Source organism: Castanea sativa, chromosome 5 (assembly GCF_040712315.1).
Source record: "Castanea sativa cultivar Marrone di Chiusa Pesio chromosome 5, ASM4071231v1".
NCBI classification, from domain to species: domain Eukaryota; kingdom Viridiplantae; phylum Streptophyta; class Magnoliopsida; order Fagales; family Fagaceae; genus Castanea; species Castanea sativa.
The window spans coordinates 35934939-35962012 of NC_134017.1; the positions used below are offsets into that span (position 1 = coordinate 35934939).

Here is a 27074-nt window from a genome sequence, read left to right on the forward strand (position 1 = left end):
GGGGCCTTTTATAGCCCTGGCACGGATTACGAGGTGGCGGCCCTTCAAGGGCTGCCACCTTTAAATGGTCCTGGATGGGGTAGATCTTGACATTTTTAGAAAGATATTGACTTCCAGTTTCTAAAAAGGTATGGAATTCGAAAATCCAACCGTCAGATCAAAAGTTAGGGCTCCGAGAAGTTAGCGGTGCATCGATTAGTGCGTTAACCCAGTTTTCATGATATCTCGGCCGTTCTAACTTCAATTTCAACCAATGAATAGTCGTTGGACTGAAAATTCGATAATCTTCGTAATGGCATTTTTTTCAACCCCTTCTAATGGCCAGATTAAAATTTGGGATTTTAAGGCCCGCCGGGAGTCAACTCTAGGTTAAACTTGGTCAAAGTTACCAAAAATCTTCGAAAAGCTCGGGTTTGAGTGCTCCAATGTCCGAACAAGTTGTGCCACATCATTCAAGATGTTCTCGCAGCTCCATGGAGAGAAAATTGCTAGATCAATCAGCAGTTCCAGAATTAAGGTGGATTTGGTCTGAAATTAGCAGCTCTAGAATAGGAAAAATAGCTATTAATTTATATGGAGCTAGAAAGTCAATTAGCCATTAATCCACACCATAAATCACACCCAATTAAGCCAGATCAGCCTTATCAATAGGTTGGATTAAATTTATTATGCCTCCATCTTCTTTTGGGCTAAGCTTAGATCGACCTGCGTTAGAATCAGCCTAAATCTCTTAAATTAGCTCATTAAGTACTTCTTGGATCTTGCTCTAGTAATAGGTCCAACTCGAACATGCAATGGATCTTTTAATGCTTGTTGATTCTCATATGATAGAATTTATTGATTGCTATAAATTTTGATGATTGTTATACTACAACCCATGTATACACCCCCTATAGCTGGGGAGATTCTTTTCATTCTCAATCCATAAAAGTTTTACTTATTAACAAAAAAGGTTTTACTTATATAACACATTGCCAAAATCTATGCATAAGGAGTGAATATTTAAATTGCAATAACAAAAGTTTATTATTAAACGAAGACGTAAATTTCAAGCATTGGAAAATATAACTTAAAAAGAGAGGCTCGTGATTGTAAATTTAAAAAGGAAAGATATCTAAATTTATTTAAATAAAAATGTTCATTTTTCTCAATAGACTAATCATGATTCATGAACTAAAAAAACTGTCATCTCTTACTATAATTCAATCAAATTTAATGTCAAACTTAAAATTCAAACCCTTTAAGATGGATTTTTATATGATTCAATTAGAAAGTGAACAGCTAAGACAACATTTTGGAAGTTAGGAGTTTACCTACTCTGAGTATTCAGCAACACTATCACCATATGACCTGCCTATTGTCTCTGTTTTCACTTTCATACCAAAAAAAAAACAACCCCCCCCCCCCCCAAAAAAAGAAAAACCTCTAAAAGTAGGTTGGGAAGAAAAATAAATATCATCAGCGCCACGTTCAATTTAGTTTCTTTACCATGAACAACAAAAATTGAAATAATTATATTTATAATTTCTGTAGTCTATATAAATATGTAACTTCTTATTGGTAGTATTTTTTTTTCCGCATAAAACTAGGAACTTTATTGAAACTAAACACATAAACAAAGACTAAAACAAAGACTAAACAGAAACCACAACTACACATTACTGAACAACACAACACAGACACAATAGCTACTCCCTTGTAGAAACTACAACGGATGAAGCAAAGCCCATGGAATCCCAGTAAAGACATTGCAGCAAAAAAGCGGGGCATGTGTCATATAAAATTTCTCTCTCACTTTGAGATGCTCCCCTTTTTGCCAACCGATCTGCACATTGGTTAGCTTCCCTCCACACATGCTCAATGTGTACCATCCATAGATGTAATCACATACAAACTCACAACTCAAAAAGAAAAGAAAAGCATTCATAGATGTAATCACATACAAAATTTTAACAAGTATTCCATTTTTAGCTTCAAGTCTCTATTTATGTATTTGATTTTGGAGGTCAGCCATCATTGATTTTTTAATTCAATCCATGGGAATAGCGTGGAATGATAAATTAGAAACCAAGCTCTCTTTCTTTATTTCTTTTGAGATTGAGATTTGGCCTTTGGGATTATGCTTACCACACCGTTTGATTACAAGCAAAAGAATAGAACGAAGAAAGGATGTGGATCCTTTTTGGACTTCTTTTAGAGTTTATTGGAAGAAGAAAGATAAACATTGAGATCTCAAGCTTTTTGTAGTTACCCTTATGTCAGTGTGTTATCTTCACTTGAGAAACCATGCCAGGCATTAATTTGCCCAAAATAAAAATGACTTGGCTTTACTTTTAATCTCAACCGTTTGTTAAAAGCAAATGAGATGTCCTATTAAAAATTAACCAGATGTAAGCCGAGCCCATAAAAAAAAAAATGATCAAGGCTAGTGTTTTTTACCATGTCCTTAAGATAGATTCCATCCCTCATAGTCGTTTTTTAAGTCCATTGGACAACTACCCCCAAGGATACAAAAATCTTCTACAAACAGAAGAAGCAAAGCAATGCCAATATGTGTGCGCATCTAACAAAACTGTGTTTTTCTCTCTTTCAAAGATTCTTAAGCACGAAATATGAAAATAAAAAGTAACCAGAATGAATGAGGACAAAGTATTCATAGACAAAATCACAACAATTCATAACAGGTACAAGTTAATCATCACGCTTTTCTAAAAATAATAAGCAATATTAGACAAATCCAAATAGAATGCACACACACCCAACCTAGGGTGATGCGTGCTTGTGTGAGAAAGGCCCATTTAAGTAGGTCATCCCCCTTCCACAAAAGTGGGGTGCCCCTTGGGCCCATCCAATATCCCACAAAATATTTATAACTTTACCAACGAGGGATCATGATTTTTCACTACCTTCATTCATGTTCATGAAGACACTTTTGTAGTCAATTTATCATTAATTCCCTAATGATTTTGACCGAGTGATAACATAAAGTAATTTTTTTCATGGAGGAAAACACAACCCAACTCATGTTGCCTCAAAAGTGTTGTCTATCTTTTATTTTGACTCAAAGTTAGCCAACCACTCACTTCTTAAAACCCAAATTTCTCAAAACTCTTCTACAACATTTTTCACCCACTCATTACGTTATTTCATAACCTAGGAGACAACACAACGACAATGAGGACCAACAGACCATCCATTGGCAAGGGTTCTAGACTCGACTCTTGCAACAACCTTAAGTCTAACCTCTAACGTATCAAAGACCAACACGTGTACTAGCAACAACAAAAAGTCCAACCATATTACTTTGACAAAGTATGGCATTAAAAACCCTCCCAATTGAGCATGAATTGTACAAGAATATTAATATGTAAAGTTTCAAATTTCAAAAACATTAAAAAAAAAAAAAAAAGGAGAAAAAGAAAAAAGGAAAATTGGACTTTCTGAAAATTCTAAACAAATAAAAATAATTAGGAAAAATCAAGAAGTATAAACTATGAAGTACACAAAATGTCTATAGATTAGGACAAACAAGTGGCCCATTCTGTTACTTTGGCGGTGGTCTAATGAAAAGCAAATTATTTGTGTGTTTTGCATAGAATCTTAGAATAAAAAAAATTCAAGACAATTAACATGGAGATCGATTTTTAATTACAAGCGATGTATTTTATAATACGGAAACCTATATATCCCCCAATATCAGCAATATTTTCAAAATTTTAAAACCTTCATGTATTTTAAAGAATCATATTCTTGTTGTAATAGAAAAAAGAATGGATACATTAATTTTTCTCATTTTCTTTTAAATTATATGGTCCACCCTTAAAAACAAGGCTGAGTGCCAAAACATGAAAATTATATCAACAAGGGGAAAAAACAATTATATCCTACTCAAAGATTCTTTTTTTTTTTTTGATAAGTAATAAAGAAGTATATTCAAAAGTACTACCTTATGCAGAAATACATAAGGCAGAGAGAAAAGTACAGAGAGATAAGAAACACAAGAGATGAGAAAGAAACTTAAAAACAAGGCTGAGTGCCAAAACATGAAAACTATCAACAAGGGGGAAACAATTATATCCTACTCAAAGAATCTCTTCTTCTTTTTTTGATAAGTAATAAAGAAGTATATTCAAAAATACTATCTTATGCAAAAATACATAAGACAGAGAGAAAAGTACATAGAGATAAGAAACGCGAGATGAGAAAGAAATGAAAAGAAACTAATTACAGAGAAGAGAGCTAAGGAATATGGGGAGAGGCTCACTAGAGGTGAGTACAACAGTAAGAAATTATGAAGCGCCTGCTGAAAGCTCTTGAAAAGAAATTTTTTTGAAGGTACAGTAATATAACTCAAATGAAAGGCTTGCACTTAGAAAGGAACAAAATGGTCTTCATATCTAGGGTTGTCCATTGGTCAAGTCAAGTCAGTTTGGACTCAGGCACATTATGTTAGTCGTCGGGTGGTGAAGGACAAGACCCATCACTGGTGGTGAAGGACAAGACCCATCACTGACTGAGTAGAAACAGCAATTTGAACGTGCAGGTGTCCACAAGTGGTAGTCAGATTCAATTGAACCAGCTAAAAAGGCAATGGAGAGCATAAATGTCCGAGACTGCAAGATCTCCATCGTATCTGATTGGAGATCTGTGAGATCTCCAAATAGATATCGGAGATCGTCTCCACCAATCTGAGAAAATATTTTACCAGTATTGCATCTTCATTGGACAGGTCAATTTCATCAGATTCACAAGTGGGAAAGCTGACACTTGACCTGTTTGGGGCAAATTTTGGACTGTTGAACCTATCGCCACCATAAAAAAAAACATAGATATTCAATTGCTTAGAAAATTCTTTGCAACTAACAACATAAAACGACTAGCATGAAAAGTTGGAAGGCCATCTTTCCCTCTCCAGTAAAACTGAATATAGTTCAGATTTACAACATAAGCAAAAACGGGAAAAGCGGAAGAAACACCTAATGTGGAAAGTGAAAGGCACCAAGCTCTACAGAAAACCAATTCTTGAGGGACACCACAGGTCAGCAAGCCCCACAAATTAAAATGTACATCACTGAACATTGACTTATTCTATTTACTTTGGATTGCAATGGTGACTGGTCCATAAAAAGTAGATGCCAGAATTTGAAAATACGAAAGATTGTTGTGATGTGTCTTGTGTTTTGGACCTGGCTCTATCAAGTAATGCAAAAACGTTTCTTCTAGAAGCCAGAGGCCTAGAGTCACCATGGGCCATGACACTTGTATCAGATAGAGAGAGAAGGGCGAGGTATTCCCCCTCACATGTGGAGCAATCATGGTGAACCATGTTAGATTTGTGTCCCTTTCTATTTTGGGCTTGTTATTTATTAATTTATTTTCTAGCTGTGATCGAATAATAATATCAACTAAGATATACGTCTTTAAAGAAGCTCCAAACGTCCAAGGGCAAGGAACATCAACTTGTTCCTGTCCCCAACCCCGACCCCAGACATTGGTATCCCCAATCTCCCTAAATAGAAATGATTTATTTTCTCCAGTTTCATATCTCAAGTTACATTACTAAAAGATCCAATATCTAGCAATTTCAAATTCTTAAGCATCTTTGCCACAGTTTTACGGTTTTTGAAAAATTTCTAAAATTATTCAATTGCATTTTGTCAATTTCTAATAAAAAGTGCTATAAAACATAAAGTTGAATGCAAACACAGGGTCTCAATAAACATTTACCAACATCAGTCAAAAATAATAATTTGTAGCATTTTATATCAACAAGATTTAAATATCATACACACAAAATTACCTGACACGCAGAACCAGACAATAGTAGAGGAGCGAAACCGCAGTCTGAAACACGTAATCAAGCTTGTCATTAAGGTGAAGATTCGCAGACTTAAAATTTTGGTGAACAGAGGGTGGTCAACAGATCTAATGCAAATACATATACGAAAAAAAGAGAAAAAAAAAATCAGTTTCTAATTCACTAAACATGGATGACAAAAGACCTCCTAAAAAAAGAGAGTGAACATTACCAGAAAAAATAAGCAGATTCCAGCAAACAATCTTACTAGCACTTCTAGCTTTTCTCATCATCAACACCAACAAATTGGAAGGTTGGCAAACGATTTTTCCTTATTTGAGTCACAGAAATTAAACAATATATAAATTGCAAAATCGTCAGATACTCGGTGAAAGACTCGTAAAACTCAAAGATACCCTACATGTCAAAATTATACAGATATAATCAATCAATCGTAATTATAACCAACACCACAATAGAGGGGTGTGGTTAACAATGGTTCAATTTGGGGATTTGAGGAGAAAGTCATAGGATGGAAAGTCGCATGCCAAAGACAAAAAATCAAACACAGAAAGAAGGATTATATAAAACAGTTTATAAATGTGAAATTTACGCAAGGTACTTGTAATATCAACCCAAACCAAGACCAATTCACATCAAGTATAACAATCCACATTCTTAGTGAGGAAGAAAAACGAAGCTTACCTGAATTTATTTTCGGTGCTAATTAAGCCAAAGTAATAGAAGAACCTTTATCACATAATTATACTCTCTTTTTATGCTACAACCAGCTTGAAAAATTCACATTTACAACTAGCCAATATTAAGTCACTAACAGCATCAATTAATATTTTAAAGAGTAAATCATATTGCATTTCAAACAAGGCAATGCCAAAAGAATTTCATAAATTTAGGGTAAAAGAAGTTTTTTGTATGCCAAAATGTTCAGAGGTGCAACCCATTACACAATTCAGACCTAAATTGGAGCTAGTTAGTAACTATAATTTAAAGCATATCAAAAAAACAAATACCTGGTATAATTCTGGTCCATAATTATCAAACCCAGCAACTAGAAGAGAAACTCCAAAGGGCCCTACACCACTAGCAAGAAAAGTAAAGACTCAACTATATTCAACTTCATAAACAAATAAATAAATAATAAACACGCTTCTTTAATTTTCTGATGCTTAGAAAAATATGGTGAAGCTTACAAACCTTAGTTCCATTCCCATAACAAAAGCAAGGCTAGTTGTTGCCTTGAAATAAAATAATGAAAAAGTCAGGGACAAGAAAGTCAAATAAATAAACTTCTAAAATTTAATAATGACACTAAAAATGCAGGTTCTAGGAGCATTCAAAAGTTCTACAGTTTAAAAAAAGTGAAAAAAAAAATATTATATTCCCAGAGCTTGTATCCTTTATTCCTTTTCAAAATAGGTAATTTTGACCAACATGCCAAATATTTTGGTTTAGGAAATGATGAATTTATAAATCTCTATACTAGGCAACAACAAAAAAAAAAAAATGCAGTCCCCAACTTTATGCTTTGGCAGGGTCACTTGCTCCATTCTAAGCAAACAAAGCATCACAAAATCTTTAGGGTCCTAGCCAATGAGCTCTAGCTTAAATGGAACTTCTACTTCCAACAATAGTGGAAAGGAGTGTGAGGTCATGATCCAAGAACCGTCAAGTGCATGTATAACTACTTACAAATCCAAAAAACAACAAAACTCTTAAGGTTTCATTTGTTTTTGGCATAAACTAATATTGTGTTTTCAGGTATTTGGTGTGTCAAAAAATTTTAGTCAACGGAAAATTACAGTATATAGGCAGAAAACATTTAAACATTTTTTTTATATATATAAATCAAAATCATTTACACCTTTAAAAAACTTAAACGGTGTTCTAAAAAAAAGGCTTGCGTTTATCCCCACCATCCTTTTATCCCTTTTAAGTCTATATATTTCCAAACTAAAAAGGCACAAAAGTGTTCTATGTAGCCAAAAATTCTATATATTTCCAAACATAATGTATTCAAGGCAGTCTAAATTAGTGAAGCTTTAATGACTATCTATTGTATCCCGATTGTGCACCTTCATTCATGCTAGGTTAGTTGATTTTTTTGTTTTTTTATAGTTGACATCGTAATAACCAATTAGTCCACAGAAAAATGATGCCTAAGATCAAATAAAACTGAATAAAAATGTCAAAAAAAGCAATGAAAAAGTTTATCCAAAAAAGAAAACACTACGAATAAGACTTTCACCTACACACAAATCAACCATAATAACTTCGAATTTCAGGAATTAGTCAAACTCATTAGGCCAAGTGTTGGAACACGTGCAACATTACCTCTAATATAACATACCCCTACCTCAATCAAGAAGACTACAACATAGGATTGTCATCAAGGTTCAAGAACTGGATATTACTTTTTACTTTTCCAAGACATCAAGCAGTAAACCTGCAATATTTTCTGAATCTCACCCGAAAAACAAAAGGGAAAAGAATTTCAATACTTGGTAGGCGTTCGTAGTTTTTTTATTGAATCCAAACTTTTTCAACTGGTTGTAGAGGAAGGGGGACGGTATTTTTCTTTAAGGATTTTTGAGCGGTGTAGGTACTTCATGAAGTCGGTCTTCATGGGTAAGACAGTGGCACAATGGCTGATGAAGAGCTTAGAACAGTTAGTCGTTGGGTCCAGTTCGAAGTATTTTTTTTTCGTTCAGGGAAGGTGATTTTGCTTATACCCTTCAACGGAGCTCCAATTCTTTTGGCGTGTTCCTACGATTGACGGAACTTAAAGTTGGCGGGTCTAGGAGGTCCATTATTATTCCAGTAGGCAGAGCTAAGAATGGATGGAGGGTGTTTGGGTTAGAGTTAAGGAAGATGTTGGAACCCGATAACTATGCGAATAGTGGGATTGGGCAGTACAAATTTGTGGCTCAGCATCTTAAGAATAACTCAGGGATTAAATCTTCTACATCCTTTGCCGATGTGGTGCGTGGGCATGAGGTGCAGGTCAGAAGAAAAAATCATTTTGAGAAGCAAAACCCAGTTGTGAAACAGAACCCGATGAGCTTGGCTGGTCCGATGACTCTAGAAGGTAGAGTCGCAGGTTCTCGGAGTAGTACAGAGGCATTTAATGTGGGTATAACAAAACCGGTAGGAATTCAAAGGAAATCCCAGCTGAATTTCAAATCAAAGGGGTCTGAACATGCTTTTGGAAAAAATCGTGAATCGGGAAAGCCGTCCGGCGAGTAATGTGCTTGACCATAGAAGTGATTGCAGAAGGAAAAAGGAGGGTGGCGTGGCATAAAGTTGGTCTGAGGAGTTCCCATGTGTATCAAGAGATCAGAGGGAGCCTTGTGGTTCACGAGCTAATATATGTTCTGTGGTGGACTTAGACAAAGATGGGTTCCAAGTGGGCCTTCATTCTGAGCCCAATGGCCCAAGTAGGCTGGAAGTGAGTGTTAGCCCACCAAGGAGAAACCTGAGTCTCTTAAGTCTGGAAGATCAAGTCTTGGCTAAGTCCAAAGCAACATACGAAGCTTCGGAGGCTTAGGATGCCATCGGGATTGACTTCGCCCCTGCCGAGGAGTCACCGGAGCTATCGGAGAAGGTCGCCTCAGTGCGACAACTTGCTCCGACAACGGCGACGAGCGCGGCGACCCAAACCAAGACTAGTTGTGGGCCGGCAACCGTCTCGGTGGCGGACGGTGGCTCTTTTTCTGATGGGTCTCTCGCTGGGGCTTCACCGGCGGAACTGGATAGGGCCGATATTGACCTTCTTCACACCATGAGGCCTGATTTGGTGTCTGTTTCTTCTTCAAAGCATTTGGGTTGTCCTGCGAAGACTATGGCAGTGGCTATGAGTCTCTTTTCTGGTGGGCCTAGTGCCGTTGAGTCTCTGCTCACTTTGGGTAATGCTGAAACAGAGGGTGAAAGGTCTTTTAAAGGTCTCGAGCTATCTACCTCTGTCCTGAGTCCACCGAGAGTTGGGATTGAGGCTAATCAATCGGTATTGGCTTTGTCTGAGGTCGAAACAGCCTATGCAGTTGAGGCCCTGGGTGAAGCGGAGAGTTCTTCCCCCTTGATGTCTATTAATCCCACAGGGGTGGTTGTGGATCGCTGAATTGAATAAAATACTCGAGTGAGGAGGTTGGATAACACTTTGGCGAGTTCTAATTGGGTGAAACGAGAGACTCCCCGGTTTGAGTAGAAGTTGATGGGGCTTCCTTTGGGTCGACATGAGAAGAGGTGCATTATGCTCCTACAAAGGCTTCGAGACGGAGATTGAGGCAACCAAGTTGGTGCACGGGGAAAGATGTAGCTCACCGTAAAGTTGCCTCCAAGAATAAAGGGAAGAGGGAGTTGAGGAATTTGATTTCCTTGGTTAATTATGATGGACGATGGTGTTATTTTCCTTGAGTGCTTGTACGAGGCTGCGTAGGGGAGTTTTATAGTTTTAATGAAGCTAAGAATGGTGTCATGGAATGTGCGAGGTTTGAACGACTCGCGGAAGCGTTTGGTAGTTAGAAATTTATTACGGGATTGGAATTGTGATGTTGTTTGCCTTCAAGAGACTAAACTCGCAGGCATGGATTGTCAGTTGATCTGCAGGTTTGTGGAGCCGCCTATGTAGATTGGGTGGCTTTGGATGCAGATCAGTCAGCTGGTGGGATTTTGATGATGTGGGATAGGAGGGTTTTAGAAAAGTTGGAGGTTCTAGTGGGTCAATTTTCCGTTTCAATCAGGTGGCAGGGCTTGGGGGACGGTTTTATTTGGGCTTGTTCTGGGGTTTATGGTCCGAATGATAATAACTTGAGGGGGCATATGTGGGATGAACTGATTGGTATTCAGCAACTTTGGGAGGTCCCATGGTGTTACATAGGGGATTTCAACATTGTTAGGTTCTCAAGTGAACGGTTGGGGGGTTCTTGTCTCACCCCAGTAATGGAGAACTTTTCTGAGTTCATTGAGGAGCTTAGCTTGATAGATCTGCCTTTGGAAGGAGGGAGTTTTACTTGGTCGAGTGGTTCGGATCAGCCCTCGATGTCTAGGATAGATAGGGCTCTGGTTTCCCTCGATTGGGAGGATCACTACCCGAATGTGACCCAACGAATTTTATCTCGTCCTATTTCAGATCACTTCCCCATTTTAGTGGAGGCAGGACGGATTGTAAGGGGGAAAAGTCCTTTTAGGTTCGAAAACATGTGGCTAAAGTCGGATGGGTTCAAAGAGAGGGTTCATTCTTGGTGGAATCGATACTCCGTCTCAGGTACCCCCACCTTTGTTCTTGCCAAGAAGTCAAGGCATTGAAGGCAGATATTATTCAGTGGAACCGGAGTGAGTTTGGAAATGTAGAGCGTCGGAAAAAAGAATTGTTGGAGGCTTTGAGATTATTGGACGTTAGGGAAGGGGAGCATGGTCTTTCTGAAGTGGAGTTAGGTGAGAGGGCTGGGTTGAGATCCCAAATTCAGAATCTTCTCTCTTTGGAAGAGATTTCGTGGAGGCAAAAATCGAGGATGCTTTGTATTAACGAAGGAGATAACAATACCAAATTTTTCCACAAGATGGCCAATTCTCGGAGAAGGTATAACCATATTAGTATGTTGGAAGTGAATGGGGTTACCTATGAAGACGAATCTGAGATGGGCGACCAAAGTTTGTACAGTTTATAAAAATTTGTACAAGGAGACAGAGGAGTGGAGGCCTTTCATGGAAGGATTGGAGTTTGTTCAGATAGAAGGGTTGGAGAGGGACTGGCTTGAACAGAGGTTTGAAAAGGAGGAGGTCCTTCGAGTTGTCAAAGAGATGGAAGGAGATAAAGCTCCAGGTCCTGATGGTTTCTCTCTGGCTTTTTATCACCAGTGTTGAGGTACTGTGGAAAGAGATGTCCTAGCTGTGTTTGACGAGTTTTATCAACACAGTAAGTTTGAAAAATCTCTAAATGCAACATTCCTAGCCTTAATCCCTAAGAAGAATGGTGCTTCCAATATTCGAGATTTTAGACCTATTAGTTTGGTGGGGAGTGTCTACAAGATTTTGGCCAAGGTGCTGGCAAATCGCATGAAAGAGGTGTTGGATCAGTTGATATCTGAGTCTCAGAACAGTTTTGTGGGTGGTAGACAGATTCTTGATTCAGTTCTCATTGCTAATGAGTGTGTAGATAGTAGGGTGAAAAGTAAGATTCCAAGGGTTATCTGCAAATTAGATATTGAGAAGGCATAGATCATGTGAATTGGGAGACTCTTCTTGATTTGTTGAGGAGAATGGGATTTGGGGTGAGGTGGTGTAGGTGGATCCGCACTTGCATATCTACAGCCCAATTCTCGGTGTTGTTTAATGGGACCCCGGCTGATTTTTTTGGGAGTTCGAGGGAGTTGAGACAAGGGGACCCGCTGTCGCCCATGTTGTTTTTGGTTGTGATGGAGGTTCTTAGTAAGATGCTGCAAAGAGCTGAAGGGGCTGGTTTAATTCGAGGTTTTAGGGCTCACGGTAGACGAGGGGGAGGGTTTGTGTATCGCATCTTTTGTTTGCGGATGACACGATTCGTTTTGCGATGCGTGAGGAGCGATTCTTTATATTCGTTGCTTCTTCTTTGTTTTCGAGCTGACAGGTCTTAAGGTTAATGTGCTGAAAAGTGAGATGGTTCCTATTGGGGAGGTTCCTAATATCCATGTCTTAGCAGAGCTTTTGGGATGCCGGATTGGATCTTTGCCTATGACCTATCTTGGTATGCCTTTAGGGGCGTCCTTCAAGTCTCCTACTGTTTGAAATCCTATCTTGGAGAATTTTGAGCGTAAGTTGGCCGGTTGGAAGAAGTTGTATCTGTCAAAAGGTGGAAGACTAACGTTGCTTAAAAGCACTTTGTCTAGTCTTCCCACTTATTATCTGTCTCTTTTTACCATCCCTACGCATGTGGCCAATAAAATTGAGAGGTTGCAAAGGGATTTCTTGTGGGGGGACTCCAAGCTTCATTTGGTGGGATAGGACAAGGTGTGTGCACCTTTGAAAAATGGTGGGTTAGGGGTAAGGAAATTAACTACTTTTAATAAAGCTTTACTAGGGAAGTGGTTATGGAGGTTTGGGATTGAGGAGACAAGGCTTTGGAGAAGGGTCATAGCCCTTAAGTTTGGGGAAGATTGGGGGGGATAGAAGTCCAAGCTAGGTAGAGGGGCACATGGGTGTGGCTTGTGGAGAAGTATCTGCATGGGATGGGAGGATTTTAGCAAGAATACTTACTTTGAGGTAGGGGTGGGGAATAGAGTGAAGCTTTGGACTGACCATTGGTGTGGGGAGTCTCCTCTTCAGTTGTCCTTTCCGAGCGTGTATGGGATTGCATCCAATAAAGAGGCATCGGTGGCCTCTTCTCTTGAACGGTTGGGGATTGAGGAGAGGAGAAGCTAGAATGTTCGTTTTATTCGGAGTCCTAATGATTGGGAGATGTGTGAAGTGGATGATTTTCTTCGAACATTGGGATCCAATCTTCCTCACACCGAAAATGTAGATCGTATGCGATGGAAGTTGACAAAGAACGGGGTCTTTGATATTCGTTCGTTTTACAATAAGTTGAGAAGCTTTGCGCCTATTATCTTCCCTTGGAAAGGGGTTTGGAAGGTTAAGGCTCCTCGGCGTGTCTCTTTCTTTGTGTGGACTGCTGTTTGGGATAGGATCCTTACAGGGGATAATTTGAGGGGAAGAGGGTTGGATTTTGTCGATTGGTGTATCATGTGCCGCAGTAATGGGGAGACGGCGGATCATTTGTTATTACATTGTGGAAAGGCTTCTAGACTGTGGAGTTTGGTTCTTAGATCTTTTGGGTTTTCCTGGGTCTTGCCTAGATCGATTGCGGATACTCTATTCAGTTGGTGGAATTGGCTTGGAAAGCATTCGTCTAGCATTTGGAATTTAGCTCCTTTATGCTTGATGTGGTGTCTCTGGAGGGAACGCAATAGGAGGACGTTTGAGGATATGGAAAGCTCAGACGACCAGCTTTTGGCCTCTCTTAGTGGCACTCTGTTTGATTGGTCTGCTTGGGGACTCACCTCTAGTGATTCTCTCCCTATGTTTCTTAGTTCTCTTCTGTGTTCTTAGTTTTTTCTCCTCTTTTTTCTTTTTTCTCTTTCTCTTCCCTGTGTACTTTTCTCTCTGCCTTATGTCTTTTGCATAAGGTAGTGTTTTTTGAATGCACATATTTTTACCTATCAAAAAAAAAAGTTCTTAAAAGAAAAAATTTTGCAACATCAGTAGATAAACTCATTATTGTCCAACTAAAACCCAAAAGACATATGACAGAATTATTTACAGCATATGTAAATTCTCCTTCAAAAGTATAACAAAGCCATAAAATTTCACCAAGAAACAAAAACAAACAATAAAGACAAACATAACAGGCCACAATCTACCATATTTCATGTAAAGCCATATGAAAACATCTTTCAGATACCAAAACATAAACTAACATTGGTTTCAACTCAACTTCAAGCAATGATAAAAATCAAGTATATTAGTTTTAAAATCTAGTCAGTAAGAAATGATAACTATAGCAATATTACTCGGAGAACCACAGAGTTGCAAACTTGATAGTGCTAACGGTGTTAACGACATTTACATATTGGAGTTGCTAGAAAGAAACCAAAAGAAAGAAAGAACTGCCTTACCTTCTTTAAAGGGCATTTGGAGCACTCAGAAGATTCAGTTCAACAATAACATCAGCTATATCAGAGCATTCGATGTCCTCAACTACAGTCACCAACACAGTTAACATCATTTCAAGTACCTGTATGATACAACAAAATCAATATTTAACAATTTAGAAAGTAAAAGATAAGGAAGATTATGGACAATATCTCTTACACACACCTAAAAACCCACCTCATGATAAAGCAAAAACCCCACAACAAAGCACAAAATGGAGAACTTTTTATCACAATGATGCAGGACAAACCAAATCTTTGTAACAGGAAATTAAAGAACAGGAAAAATAGAGATGGATGAACTTAGACTTAGCACCAAGGGTTGGCTAGAGATTTGATACAGGACAAACCAGAATTGTACAACAAGAAAAATATGTAAATAAAGGATTGATAAGAACTGATTAAGCAAAGGAAAAATGGTGAGTGACTGACTAAGAGGGCAGCCATGCCTCTTAGAAGAATTGAAAGGGATTAGAGAAGAATGGGAATATGAACATTCCGAATTCTCATTGCAAGCCTCTTACAATCCATCTACACACCTTTATACAATTCATGAACACAACTAACTGCCAGCTGGCTACATTGATCTAATGATCTAACCAACTAATTGTTAAGCACATGGCTCCTAACTAATCAACAATTAAGCACATGACACAATCAATTAATAAGCACGTGACCCTAACCTTCAATTACAAAGATGATACTTTAATAATAAACTGCCTCTTATAATTAGCTGCTGGTGTCTAGTACCAAGTGTTGATGCGACACTGATGTTATTTCTATAGTGCATTTAAACTTAATTAGCCTTCATAAAAAACATAGGAAAGTGAGGGTGACTAGTGATACCACAACAACAACAAAAAAATGTCTTTTGTAGGCTTTGGTCCAATGTGAGCACCTGTTCAAACAGATTATAAGGGACATTCATCTTTGAGATCCAGTCATACTAACAAATCAGAAGGGACAAATAGAAATAAAACTTGACTAACCTGGATATTTGCATTTTAGCAAACGTTTATATAATTTGTCTTGCCAGTTGAATATTGACCCAAAAGACCATGGGTTTAGCAACAAAATCACCGTTCGTCTACAAAAATACAAATAAAAATCAATCCTCTGTTACAGAGGTCTTAAAAACTAGAGTTGAAACTTGACAACAAAGCTAGAAAGATCAGAATATATCCATTTTGCAATTGAAAGATAGGCAACTTCTAGTGGCTTTGGCTTTTCAATGTACAATCTCTCATCAATAATTGATGACTGCATTGGGAGGAAGCTGAGCAAGAGACGATGAGAGAGGAGACACATTAGGCAACAAATGAAAATTAGGACATCCCCCCTAAAAAGAAGTATACATTGTAATCTTTTAAAAAAATATTTTTATTACTTATATAATAAACAAAAAAAGAAAAAAAGAAAAAAAAAACAAACAAACAAAAAAATGTTGCATACCTGAAGCTGGGAAGGAAAATATCTCCCCATGAGCAGTGAAAGATTCAATTAGGAATGAGTAGAAAAGGCATGCAAAGGAGATCACTGTTATGTTGTCCTTTCACAAGGGGTATCCCTTGAAAATATGAAAAAGAAAAAGTAACCAACAAATGTGCATCTAACTTCGATTAATTATCTTGCCACTTCTCCATAGAAAACCAGAGATACACAAAAAAGGAGGACAAGAGAATTGGATAAACATTTTACGACGTCATTGCCGAAAGGAAACAAATATAGAATCAATTGAACTCAAAATTACATATAAGGTTACACACAAAAAACAAGCAAGCTATGAATAAATAAAAAAATATATCCACATAATTAAACTACTAGGCATGAAATTTTTAACAAACCAGATCAACATGACTTCCATGGAAATCAATCCATTTGAGCATTTTTTATTTGATGAAAAAACAATTAACTCATTTAAGTCATTTCATGATCTACATATGAACAATTTCCATCAAAAAGGGGAGAAAATCCAAACAATAACGTGGTCTGCTTTCCAATAAAATTAAGATTATGCAAGAAAAATTCATATTTTTCCAATAAGAATAGTACCTTTCAGTTACCCCATCCAGCTCACACCTATGCCACTATATATCACTATTGAACTCCCTCACTTTTGATATATTCAACTCCCTCACTTAGCACGGAACTTAATCACATGGAGTACACTTATAGCATATTTGTGACACTTATAGCGTTTGTTTCACATTAATAAGTACTTAGATTTGAAAGTTGCAGCACAAAAACAATAGTATTCCACACCTCAAAAAAAGACCAATGAATACGCAAAAAGATACCGTTGCAAATATTAATTTCCAAGCAAGCTATCAATCCAAGCAAACTGTGATAGGGGGACATTTCCACAAACATTTGGTGGCCAAACAAATGCAGCATGCACAAGAAGCATAGTTCAACCTCACCAAAGGTATGCTCATAATTTATCACCTGCATCGACAGAACCATGAAGAAGGATGTCTGAAACAAGGATGAACATACCCACTAAAAGTTTAGAGAATTAGGTTTTGGAAAAATTCCCAGCCTTCAGCACCTGCATTGACAGAACCATGAAGAAGGATGTCTGAAACAAGGATGAACATACCCGGTTTTGGAAAAATTCCCAGCCTTCAGTCAAAGCTTAAATCAAACTTACAAAGGCTCTCAGTATCAGCATTTTAAAGATAGGGCGAAATCAATCAAGCCATACAGAAAATTAGAGAGAGAAAATACTTGCCATCATAGAGAAAACACCGAAGCCACAAACCGGCCCACTGCTTTTCAATTTCATTATCTCAACCTTCAAGAAAACAATCATTGCTAACTCCCTTTATAACCGGAGAAAGAAAGATGGGAGCATGCGACTTTGCATTGATTATAGGGAGCTGAATAGGGTGACAGTGCGAAATAAGTACCCTTTACCAAGGATAGAGGATTTGTTTGATCAACTCCAAGGAGCACAGGTTTTCTCTAAGATTGATCTTCGTTCCGGTTACCATCAATTGAAGATTAAGACTACTGATGTGCCCAAGATAGCCTTCTGTACAAGACATGGCCATACAGAAATATCTTTCAGATACCAAAACATAAACTAACATTAGTTTTGACTCATAACTTCAAGCAATGATAAAAATCAAGTATATTAGTTTTAAAATCTAGTCAGTAAGAAATGATATCTGTAGCAATATTACTCGGTGAACAACAGAGTTGCAAACTTGATAGTGCTGAAGGTGTTAAGGACATTTACATATTGGAGTTGCTAGAAAGAAACCAAAAGAAAGAAAGAACCGCCTTACCTTCTTTAAAGGGAATTTGGAGCACTCAGAAGATTCAGTTCAACAATAACATCAGCTATATCAGAGCATTCGATGTCCTCAACTACAGTCACCAACACAGTTAACACTGTTTCAAGTACCTGTATGAAGCAACAAAATCAATATCTAACAATTTCGAAAGTAAAAGAAACGGAAGATTATGGACAATACCTCTTACACACACCTAAAAGCCCACCTCATGATAAAGCAAAAACCCCATGTCAACTCAAACTGAATTACCTCCACAACAAAGCACAAAAAAACTTCCTGGGATAATGGAGAACTTTTTATCACAATGATGCAGGACAAACCAAAACTTTGTAACAGGAATTAAAGAACAGGAAAAATAGAGATGTATGAACTTAGACTCAACACCTAGGGTTGGCTAGAGATTTGATGCAAGACAAACCAGAATTGTACAACAAGAAAAATACGTAAATAAAGGATTGATAAGAACTGATTAAGCAAAGTAAAAATGGTGAGTAACCGACCAAGAGGGCAGCCATGCCTCTTAGAAGAATCGAAAGGGATTAGAGAAGAATAGGAATATGAACAGTCCGTATTCTCATTGCATGCCTCTTACAATCCATCTCCACACCTTTATACAATTCATGAACACAACTGACTAACACTAACTGCTAGCTGGCTACACTAATCTAATGATCTAACTAACTAACTAATTGTTAAGCGCATGGCTCCTAACTAATCAACAATTAAGCACACGACACAATCAATTAATAAGCATGTGACCCGAACCTTAAATTACAAAGATGATACAAAACTTTACTAATAAACTGCCTCCTATAATAAGCTGCTGGTGTCTAGTACCAAGTGTTGATGCGACTCTGTTGTTGTTTCTATAGTGCATTTAAACTTAATTAGCCTTCATAAATAACATAGGAAAGTGAGGGTGACTAGTGATACCACAACAACAACAAAAAATCTGTCTTTTGTAGGCTCTGGTCCAATGTGAACACCTGTTCAAACATATAAAAAGGGACATTCATCTTTGAGATCCAGTCATACTAACAAATCAGAAGGGACAGACAAAGATAAAACTTAACTAACCTGGATAGTTTCATTTTAGCAAATGTTTATAAAATTTGTCTTTCCAGTTGAATATTGACCCAAAAAACCATGGGTTTAGCAACAAAATCATCATTCGTCTGCAAAAATACAAATAAAAATCAATCCTCTGTTACAGAGGTCTTAAAAACTAGAGTTGAAACTTGACAACAAAGCTAGAAAGATCAAAATATCTCCATTTTGCAAACGAAAGATATGCAACTTCTAGTGGCTTTGGCTTTTCAATGTACAATCTCTTCAAGCCATCAATAATTGATGTAACTGCATTGGGAGGAAGCTGAGCAAGAGAAAATGAGAGAGGAGACACATTAGGCAACAAATGAAAATTAAGACATCCCCCCTAAAAAGAAGTATACATTGTATGATGCTTTGTATTTTTATAGGTAAAACATTTTTAATAAAAAGGCGCAATACAGGGCACAATCCTAGACATGGCATGCATGTAAAAGAAGCACCAAAAGGTAAAGCCTATATTGTATATCAAAAGTATATATTGCCAAACAGAAAATAGTTCTCAAAATTGAAAATAAACCTGATTCTTTTAGAGACGTAGAAAGAATAATGAATAAAAAACTCAACCATGAGAAGAGTACATATATATATATATATATATATATATATATATATATAAAATAAAAAACTCAACCATGAGAAGAGTACATATATATATATATATATATTTCCATCGAGCTCCACCTCTTTTTACTAGAAAACTGGTGACTTAAAGATGGCGTGCTCTTCCACCTACCACCCACCCCAACACACAGATAAAAAGTCAAGGAGTTCATGTGAAAATTAGTAAAGACAGTGTAATGAGAGTGGCCAGGGTAAAACAAGTAGGCCATGACAACTTACAGAGAATGGCAATAAAAAATCTTTCTCAAGAACCTTAATCCTTTTGTCTGCTCTTTGGTTGTCTTGGCAAGATGGACAAGATTTTTTAGGACGTAAACAAGCAAAGACATTATGAACAAAATGTTAATACAGAACCAAATAATGCAAGGCAAGTTAAGATTGTGTGAGAGAGAATGGGAGAATAAAAGAAAATCAAACGGGGTAATGAATGCCCAAAAAGGCTGCTGTATCAGTCTCCCATTACCTTATATACCATTTCATTGTTAGGTAACTAATTTGTTAGAAAATTTCTAAAGAAAACAAAACCCCATACAAAGGAAGTATAAACACACCCCTAAATAACTTCCAAGCACCAGTGTTTGTGGAAAGTAGAAAAAGTAGAAGTAAATATCAAGCAAAGAAAAAGTAACAAATTTAACCACCCCCACAACGAAGGCGCAAACATTCTTGAGGAAAAGCAATGAAGTTCCCCTAACACACATTTCAGAAGGAATCAACACAACTAAAGACAATAAAGACTAAAGAGCAAAGCCTAACAGTATTAACTGAATATTAACCATCAACTGCCTGTCCCTTTTACACACACATAACACCAACTTACCAAAATTCTTTCTTTAGAACAAGTTGTCACCTCAAAGAATTCTTTGAATTGTTTTACTTGAAAAATAAACAATGCCACCTTTGCAAAAGCACAACACACCAAATCTTTTTTCAGGGAAAAGTCCTACAATTTTATCCCACACAAGCCTTAAAACACAACGTCACATATAAACTTTCATCATTAGTTAGCCACCACAAGACCAAAATTGCCCTCCAATATCCTGCAGCTTGGACCACTAAAGGGGCTCAAAAAAATTATGGAATCTACCTCCCAATCTAAACTGATCTACAAGCATTAGGATACTAAATTACTAATGCTTGACCCCATAACCCACTACCAGAGTTAATGGATTCCCCTACTCACTAGAACTGCAAACCCAAATTGTACATCCCAGTTAATTGTGCATTTGCAACCCAATTCAGAAAACTACATATCCTAACTCCAAAAATCAGTTTAAAAATTGCTGGCAGATACCATCAATTGCATAAAGAAAAGAGATTTGGCTAAAACTCTCCTCCCTCCCTCTCCCTCTCTCCCTCTCTCCCACTCTTAGTGATACAAAAATTGTTGAACTTCTTGCTTTTTTTAATAACTATTTGTGGGCCCCATGTTAGTCACCTACTAATTTATTAAACTTTTATCTTTTATTTACAATACTTTTAGCAAAAAGTTTTCAGCAAAAATCTAGAAACTGTTTCAAATAGACACTTAAATCAGGTGCAAAACCAAGAGTTAATAATTTGAATACCTCATTAAGGGCTTCCCTCCGCATTGCACCTAGCTTTGAACCAAAAGCAGCATCAACCAATACTTCACGCAGTATTTTTGTCCATGTTAGAGGGTTTAGAGCACTCTTCCAAAACTCCAGAGCAACTTTTTGGTTTTCAGCCTGCCAAAATCATCAATAAAATTACACAAGTATGAAGATCTTCCATTTAATTTTATTTTAATAAAAGAATTAAGAAAGAATCCCTTGAGAATTAAGTAAAACTCCACATTTTACAAGTCTTAGCATGATAATTCAACAAGTCTTCGCAAAACTCCAGCTCAAGAAAAGTCAGTCGTAAGTCTTAGCATGATAATTCAACATGCAATAATCCCAATAGAAAATGAAGTAATGCAAGAAAATTGCAGGATATGCTCAAATGTGGGGGAAAATATCCATTAATAAGCTCTACCTCAAAATCAGATATAAGATGCTTGAGAAGGGCCACATTAGTTTTTCCAAGTACCAAGGAATCATGAAAGGAATGCCTAGAGAAAAGAAGAAACCAACAAAAGGTAATTTAAATGTTATTCAAATAATGAAGTAAGACACACAAAAATTCAATATGTAAAAGTGGATCAGAAATGAGATTTAACCTTGTCAGGAAATGATTAAGCAAACTCATCAAGAGTGAAGAGCATATATCAACTGCAACATAATAAGTATAAAGGAAATGGAAAACCAGCTCAAGAAAATCCAGTCAGAAGTCTTAGCATGATAATTCAACATGCAATAATCCCAACGAAAAATGAAGTAATGCAAGAAAATTGCAAGATATGCTCATATATGGGGAAAATATCCATTACAAAGCTCTGCTTCAACATCAGATATAAAAAGCTTGAGAAGGGCCACATGAGTTTTTCCAAGTAACAAGGAATCATGAAAGGAATGCATAGAGAAAAGAAGAAACGAACAAAAGGTAATTTAAATCTTATTCAAATAATGAGGTAAGACACAAAAATTCAATACGTAAAGGTGGATAAAAAATGAGATTTAACCTTGTCATGAAATGATTAAGCAAACTCATCAAGAGTGAAGGAGCATATATCAACTGCAACAGAATAAGAACATGATAATTCAACATGCAATAATCCCAACAGGAAGCGTCTTCCCACAACCACTATTAAATCTTATCGAGGGAAAAATGCAGGAATCAAGAAAAAAGCTTTAACATTATTACTTATTTCATTAATTTGTTTTCATGCAGAACAATAAATGAGCATGTCTTAGTCCTGCAACACATGATGAAGAGAGTCTAGAGAAGAATGTGATAAATAAAAATTACACGATAGGATAGAGCCAACCCCCATCAATTTGGACTAATTAAAATTAAATGATCCTAATTCCGAGTCATAAACATGACAGCTTTCTAAATTAGAACAATAATTAACAAAAGCTTATATGTGTGTGTGTATATATATATATATATAGAAGCATACTGTCAGCATTTTTTATATCCCAATGGACATGCTAATCAAAAGACCAAATAAGAGGTAGGGGAAGTCATATCCATTGGACCCCACAGAACATAACAAAGACATCAGAAAATTATTCAAAAACCAGACTCCTCAGCCCTTCATGACTCTTTCCACATAAGGTTACTTGATTAAACAAAATTGATCAGAAATTATTATTGAGACCCCACTATTGCTCAATACTGAAAACAATGAAAGCATGCTTATTGTGAGAGCTCACTAGAGCCCAAAACATGAAACCATTTAAACACTGCTCTTATAATAACCTTCCTGTTTTTATTTGAGATTGCTACTTATAGGGAGGCATCTGTAGCTGATATGGAGCTTAATGGGGATCAACTCCTAGCTTTATTTGCAGGGACCATGTTTGATTGGTCTTTTATGGAATCCATTCAGCTATTTTTAGATTCCCTATCCGGTACATAATTTTTTGTTTTCTCTGTTAGCAATTCAAAGTTCGATAGAGACACCCTTGGAAAACGCTTCCCATCACCATTGATGAACCAGGGAATGACTAGTGAGTTGGGTTGATCCAACTAACAAAGCGTGGCCCACTGGGTTAAGAAATTCATGTCAGGAGCTGTATAGAAGGCTAACCCAAAGGGAAAAAAACTCATGATGAAATTGGAAAACATTATGAGGCCAAATTCCAAAAATGGCTTCCAAGTATCAGAGCTTTGAACAGAGGAAGCTGATATATGAAATAATCTAACCATACAGGCCATATGGTGTATATCTAACCAATGAATTATATTAACAATGGTAGCACCATAGATATGAGAGTAGTTTCTACATTCATTTCAAATATCTGCTTTTCCTAAAAACTATCTACTACCTTGAATTTCACCCATATAGTAATTTAAGATTGATATACAGAGCACCTTGCAGTTATAAAAATGCTTAGAAAAGGCAATAACTACTACCTGGTTCATTCTGCAAGCATCAGACAAGTTTTTTCGGATTATCTGCAGGTGAGAGAGATGATAAACAATAAATAAAAAAGAGGCAAGTAACAGTGTTACGTCAGAAAAGAACAAAAAACCAGAATCAACAGCTTTCATTTCCATTGGTAGCATCAGCTGACATCAAAGGTTTAATAAAGAACTGAGCAAATCTGAACAACACCAAAAAAATAAATCATTCTAGGGTTACATTTCTGAGAGCAGTTATGAGAATAACAGGCAGCAGAAAAATGAAGAAAAAAATCTGCCTATCCAAAGCCTCTTCAAAACCATCAGTATTAACATCAAAATAATAGTTTGCGTGCTCTGAAGATGTAAAAGCATTTGTATTGCCTCCATGATAGGCATTGAGAAGATAAAATGCATAGAAAATTGGAACAACCACATCAGTTAGCATACTTAGATTGAGTATTAATTATGGTAGGAATATCCTCCAAAATAATTAAAACAGAGAAAGACATAAGGTAATTAGATCATATATCTCCTCCATTAAATCGTATCCAACTCTTTTGGGGTGCTGCACCAATCATGTTACATAATCCACCGTACAAAAAACCAAGGAAAAGAAAAAACTAATAGAAATTTGCAATGGACAAGGATATGAAAATATATGCATGCCAGATATGGGAATCATTCACATGTCAAAATATCAAGGTTTGGAGCTCAAGAGTGGCACCAAGAGACTATGAACAATCAACCAAAGGGCTGACATGTAGAATGCATAAACATAAGGGCAAGTGAGAACATATGATATACGAAAGCAAGGGTATTTGAGGTGCATGAACGTGCGAGCATAGAAAATAATCTAGCCTAAGCAATGACAAATGAATGCATAGATTTGTGAGCATGTGAATGCATTAAGTCTTCCCTGTGAGATGACATGTGAAATGCATTTATGTAGACATGTACAATCAACCTAAGGGCTGACATGTAGAATGCAGAAACATAAGGGCAAGTGAGAACATATGATATATGAATGCAAGGGCATTTGAGGTGCATGAACATGTGAGCATAGAATATAATCTATCCTAAGTAATGACAAATGAATGCATGGATATGTAAGCATGTGGCCACATAAAGTCAGCCCTATGAGATAACATGTGAAATGCATAGGCATGTGAGCAATTTTTGTCAGAAAATAACATTAAAGAGTATAGCTAAGCATGTTATTGCATGGCAATGGCTAGGAATGTAAATTGCATTCTTGATTTAAATACAACTAACCTCGTTCCAAAGCATAGAATAACAAGTCCGATTAGCGTTTTTCCTTTCTATGCATTATATACTTACAAATGGATAACTTCAGAATTTGACAAATTTTAGAAACATGTGAACATGTACAATCAACCTAAGGGATGACCAGTAGAACGCATAAACATATGGGCAAGTGAGAACATATGATATATGAATGCAAGGGCATGTAAGGTGCATGAACATGTGAGTGTAGAATATAATCTATCCTAAGTGGGGAAAAATGAATGAATGGATCTAAAAATCTCAATCCTAACCTCTACACCTAAGACCCTATACCCTTAAACCCTAAATAGGGGTGGCAAAATCTAACACAACCCGCAACTCAACACAACTAACCGTTTGTAAACAGGTCATGAGTTGAGGCTAAACGGGTTCAGGTCATATTCGGATCAACACGGCTGACCCATTTAATGAACATGTCGTGTTCATGTTCAACATGTCATGGGCTGAGGCTAAGTAAGGACAGATGATATATGAATGCATGGGCATGTGAGGTGCATGAACATGTGAGCATGGAGTACAATATTTCCTAAGTGATGGCATATGAATGCATGAATATATGAGCATGTGAGCACATATAGTCTACTCTATGAGATGACATGCACAATGAAAGGGCATTTGAGCAATTTATCCTAGAAAATAACATTAAAGAGTATAGTTATATGATATATGAATGAATGGGCAAGTGAGATGCATGAACATGTGAGTGTTGAATATAATCTATCCTATGTGATGACAAATGAAGGCATGGATATGTGAGCATGTGACCACATATAATCCACCCTATGAGATGACATGTGAAATGCATCGGTATGTGACCAATTTATGCTAGAAAATAACATTAAGGAGTATAGCTAAGCATGTGATTGCATGGCAATGGCTTGGAAAGTAAAATGCATTCTTGATCAATTACAACTAATCTCATTCCAAAGAATAGAATAACAAGTTTGATTAGCAATTTTTCCATTTTACGCTTTTTTTCTCATACAAAAAGACACAGAGACAACAATGGGATATAATGGTTATATGCATACCAAGTGATAACTTCAGAATTTGACATTTGAAAATCTTTTTTTTGACAAGTAATTATTTGACAAATTTTAGAAGCATGTGAACATGTACGATCAACCTAAAGGATGACAAGTAGAATACATAAACATATGGGTAAGTGAGAACATATGATATATGAATGCATGTTCATGTGAACATAAAATATAATCTATCCAAAGTGATGACAAATGAATGCATTGGTGTATGGATCTAAAACCCTAAATACTAAACCTTAAACCCTAAAACCTAAACCATAAAACCCTAACCCTAACCGACTAAAACTAACCTCCAGCTGGCTACACAGATCTAATGGTCTAACTAACTATTAAGCACATGGCTTCTAACTAATCAACAATTAAGCAAATGACACAATCATTCAATTAGCACATGATTCTAACCTTCAATTACAAAGATGATACAAAACTTTACTAATAAACTGCCTCTTATAATAGGCTGCTGGTGTCTAGTACCAAGTGTTGATGCTGCACTTGCTGTTACTGGTGCTTACACATACAAAAATTTACTTACTCATGCTTACTGGTGCTGCATACACGATGCACTAACTGGATCATATGCATTAAGTTTAGCTACTTCCCATAGTTTCCTAACATGGAGAACGGTCAATACCAAGGCTTGCTTGGATAGCACCAAGCAAGGAAAAAAACCACTAGGAGTCAAAACTTAGAGTTGACTGGAGTCGACACCAAACCATGGACTCAATTTCAAAAGAAACTTTATTCATCAAAATAATCTCCCCTTCTTGGGGTATATACTTGGCTTACATAGACTATTATATTCTAATTCATCAAAAAGTGACACAATACATGGAACTCATTAAATAACAATAAAATTAAAAACAGGTATCATTCATATAGAGATATTACCAATGGCACCATTAAATATCCATATTGAAGAAATTAACATTAAGTCCAGAAATGTACTCCATACCATACTTAGACGCCCATCGGCCAACAGTTGCCAACCATCAGCGCCACCAACCACTGGCCACCAGCTATCACAAGGTCCACCTAATTCCTAGCAGGCCATCATCACATGCCTGTTGCCAACCATCATACCAGCCAACACTTGGCCTGCCTGTCACCATCAGTCGTTGACCATGAAGAGTACAAGTGACCTAATAGGGGTCAAATAATTTTTCCACACACCTAATACTCATCTCTCTATTTCAATACAATTCTAGAAATGATACCAACCAAA

At 36.8% G+C, this 27074-nt stretch overlaps 1 protein-coding gene and 1 long non-coding RNA gene across 4 annotated transcripts; both read right to left on the bottom strand.

Moving 5' to 3' along the window:
• Positions 1–3925: 3925 nt before the first annotated feature.
• LOC142636938 (uncharacterized) lies at positions 3926–16612 on the bottom strand. 3 transcript variants are annotated; one of them, XM_075811229.1, is made up of 7 exons: positions 15489–16612; positions 14464–14582; positions 8172–8273; positions 7013–7042; positions 6829–6898; positions 5801–5844; positions 3926–4802 (listed from the first exon to the last, which is right to left on the bottom strand). In XM_075811229.1, the coding sequence occupies exons 4-7, from the start codon at positions 7027–7029 to the stop codon at positions 4580–4582; spliced, it is 354 nt and encodes a 117-aa protein (XP_075667344.1). In that variant the 5' UTR covers positions 7030–7042; positions 8172–8273; positions 14464–14582; positions 15489–16612; the 3' UTR covers positions 3926–4579. The 3 variants fall into 3 exon arrangements, with proteins under 3 accessions (XP_075667344.1, XP_075667345.1, XP_075667343.1); XM_075811230.1 differs by having other exon boundaries at positions 7013–7053; XM_075811228.1 differs by lacking the exon at positions 8172–8273 and having other exon boundaries at positions 7013–7053.
• Positions 16613–17243: 631 nt separating this feature from the next.
• Positions 17244–21159, bottom strand: LOC142634382 (uncharacterized). The gene is made up of 5 exons (XR_012844131.1): positions 21098–21159; positions 18876–18973; positions 17790–17908; positions 17416–17533; positions 17244–17293 (listed from the first exon to the last, which is right to left on the bottom strand). It is a non-coding gene; the product is annotated as an uncharacterized LOC142634382 (long non-coding RNA).
• Positions 21160–27074: the final 5915 nt, after the last annotated feature.

What these genes read in the sequence shown, in the direction of transcription:
- LOC142636938 (XM_075811228.1), bottom strand. An exon ending in ATGGACCAGAATTATACCAG is followed by an intron (nt 5,845 to 6,828) that starts GTATTTGTTTTT and finishes TACGTGTTTCAG; the next exon opens with ACTGCGGTTTCGCTCCTCTA. An exon ending in TGTCTGGTTCTGCGTGTCAG is followed by an intron (nt 4,803 to 5,800) that starts GTAATTTTGTGT and finishes TGGTGGCGATAG; the next exon opens with GTTCAACAGTCCAAAATTTG.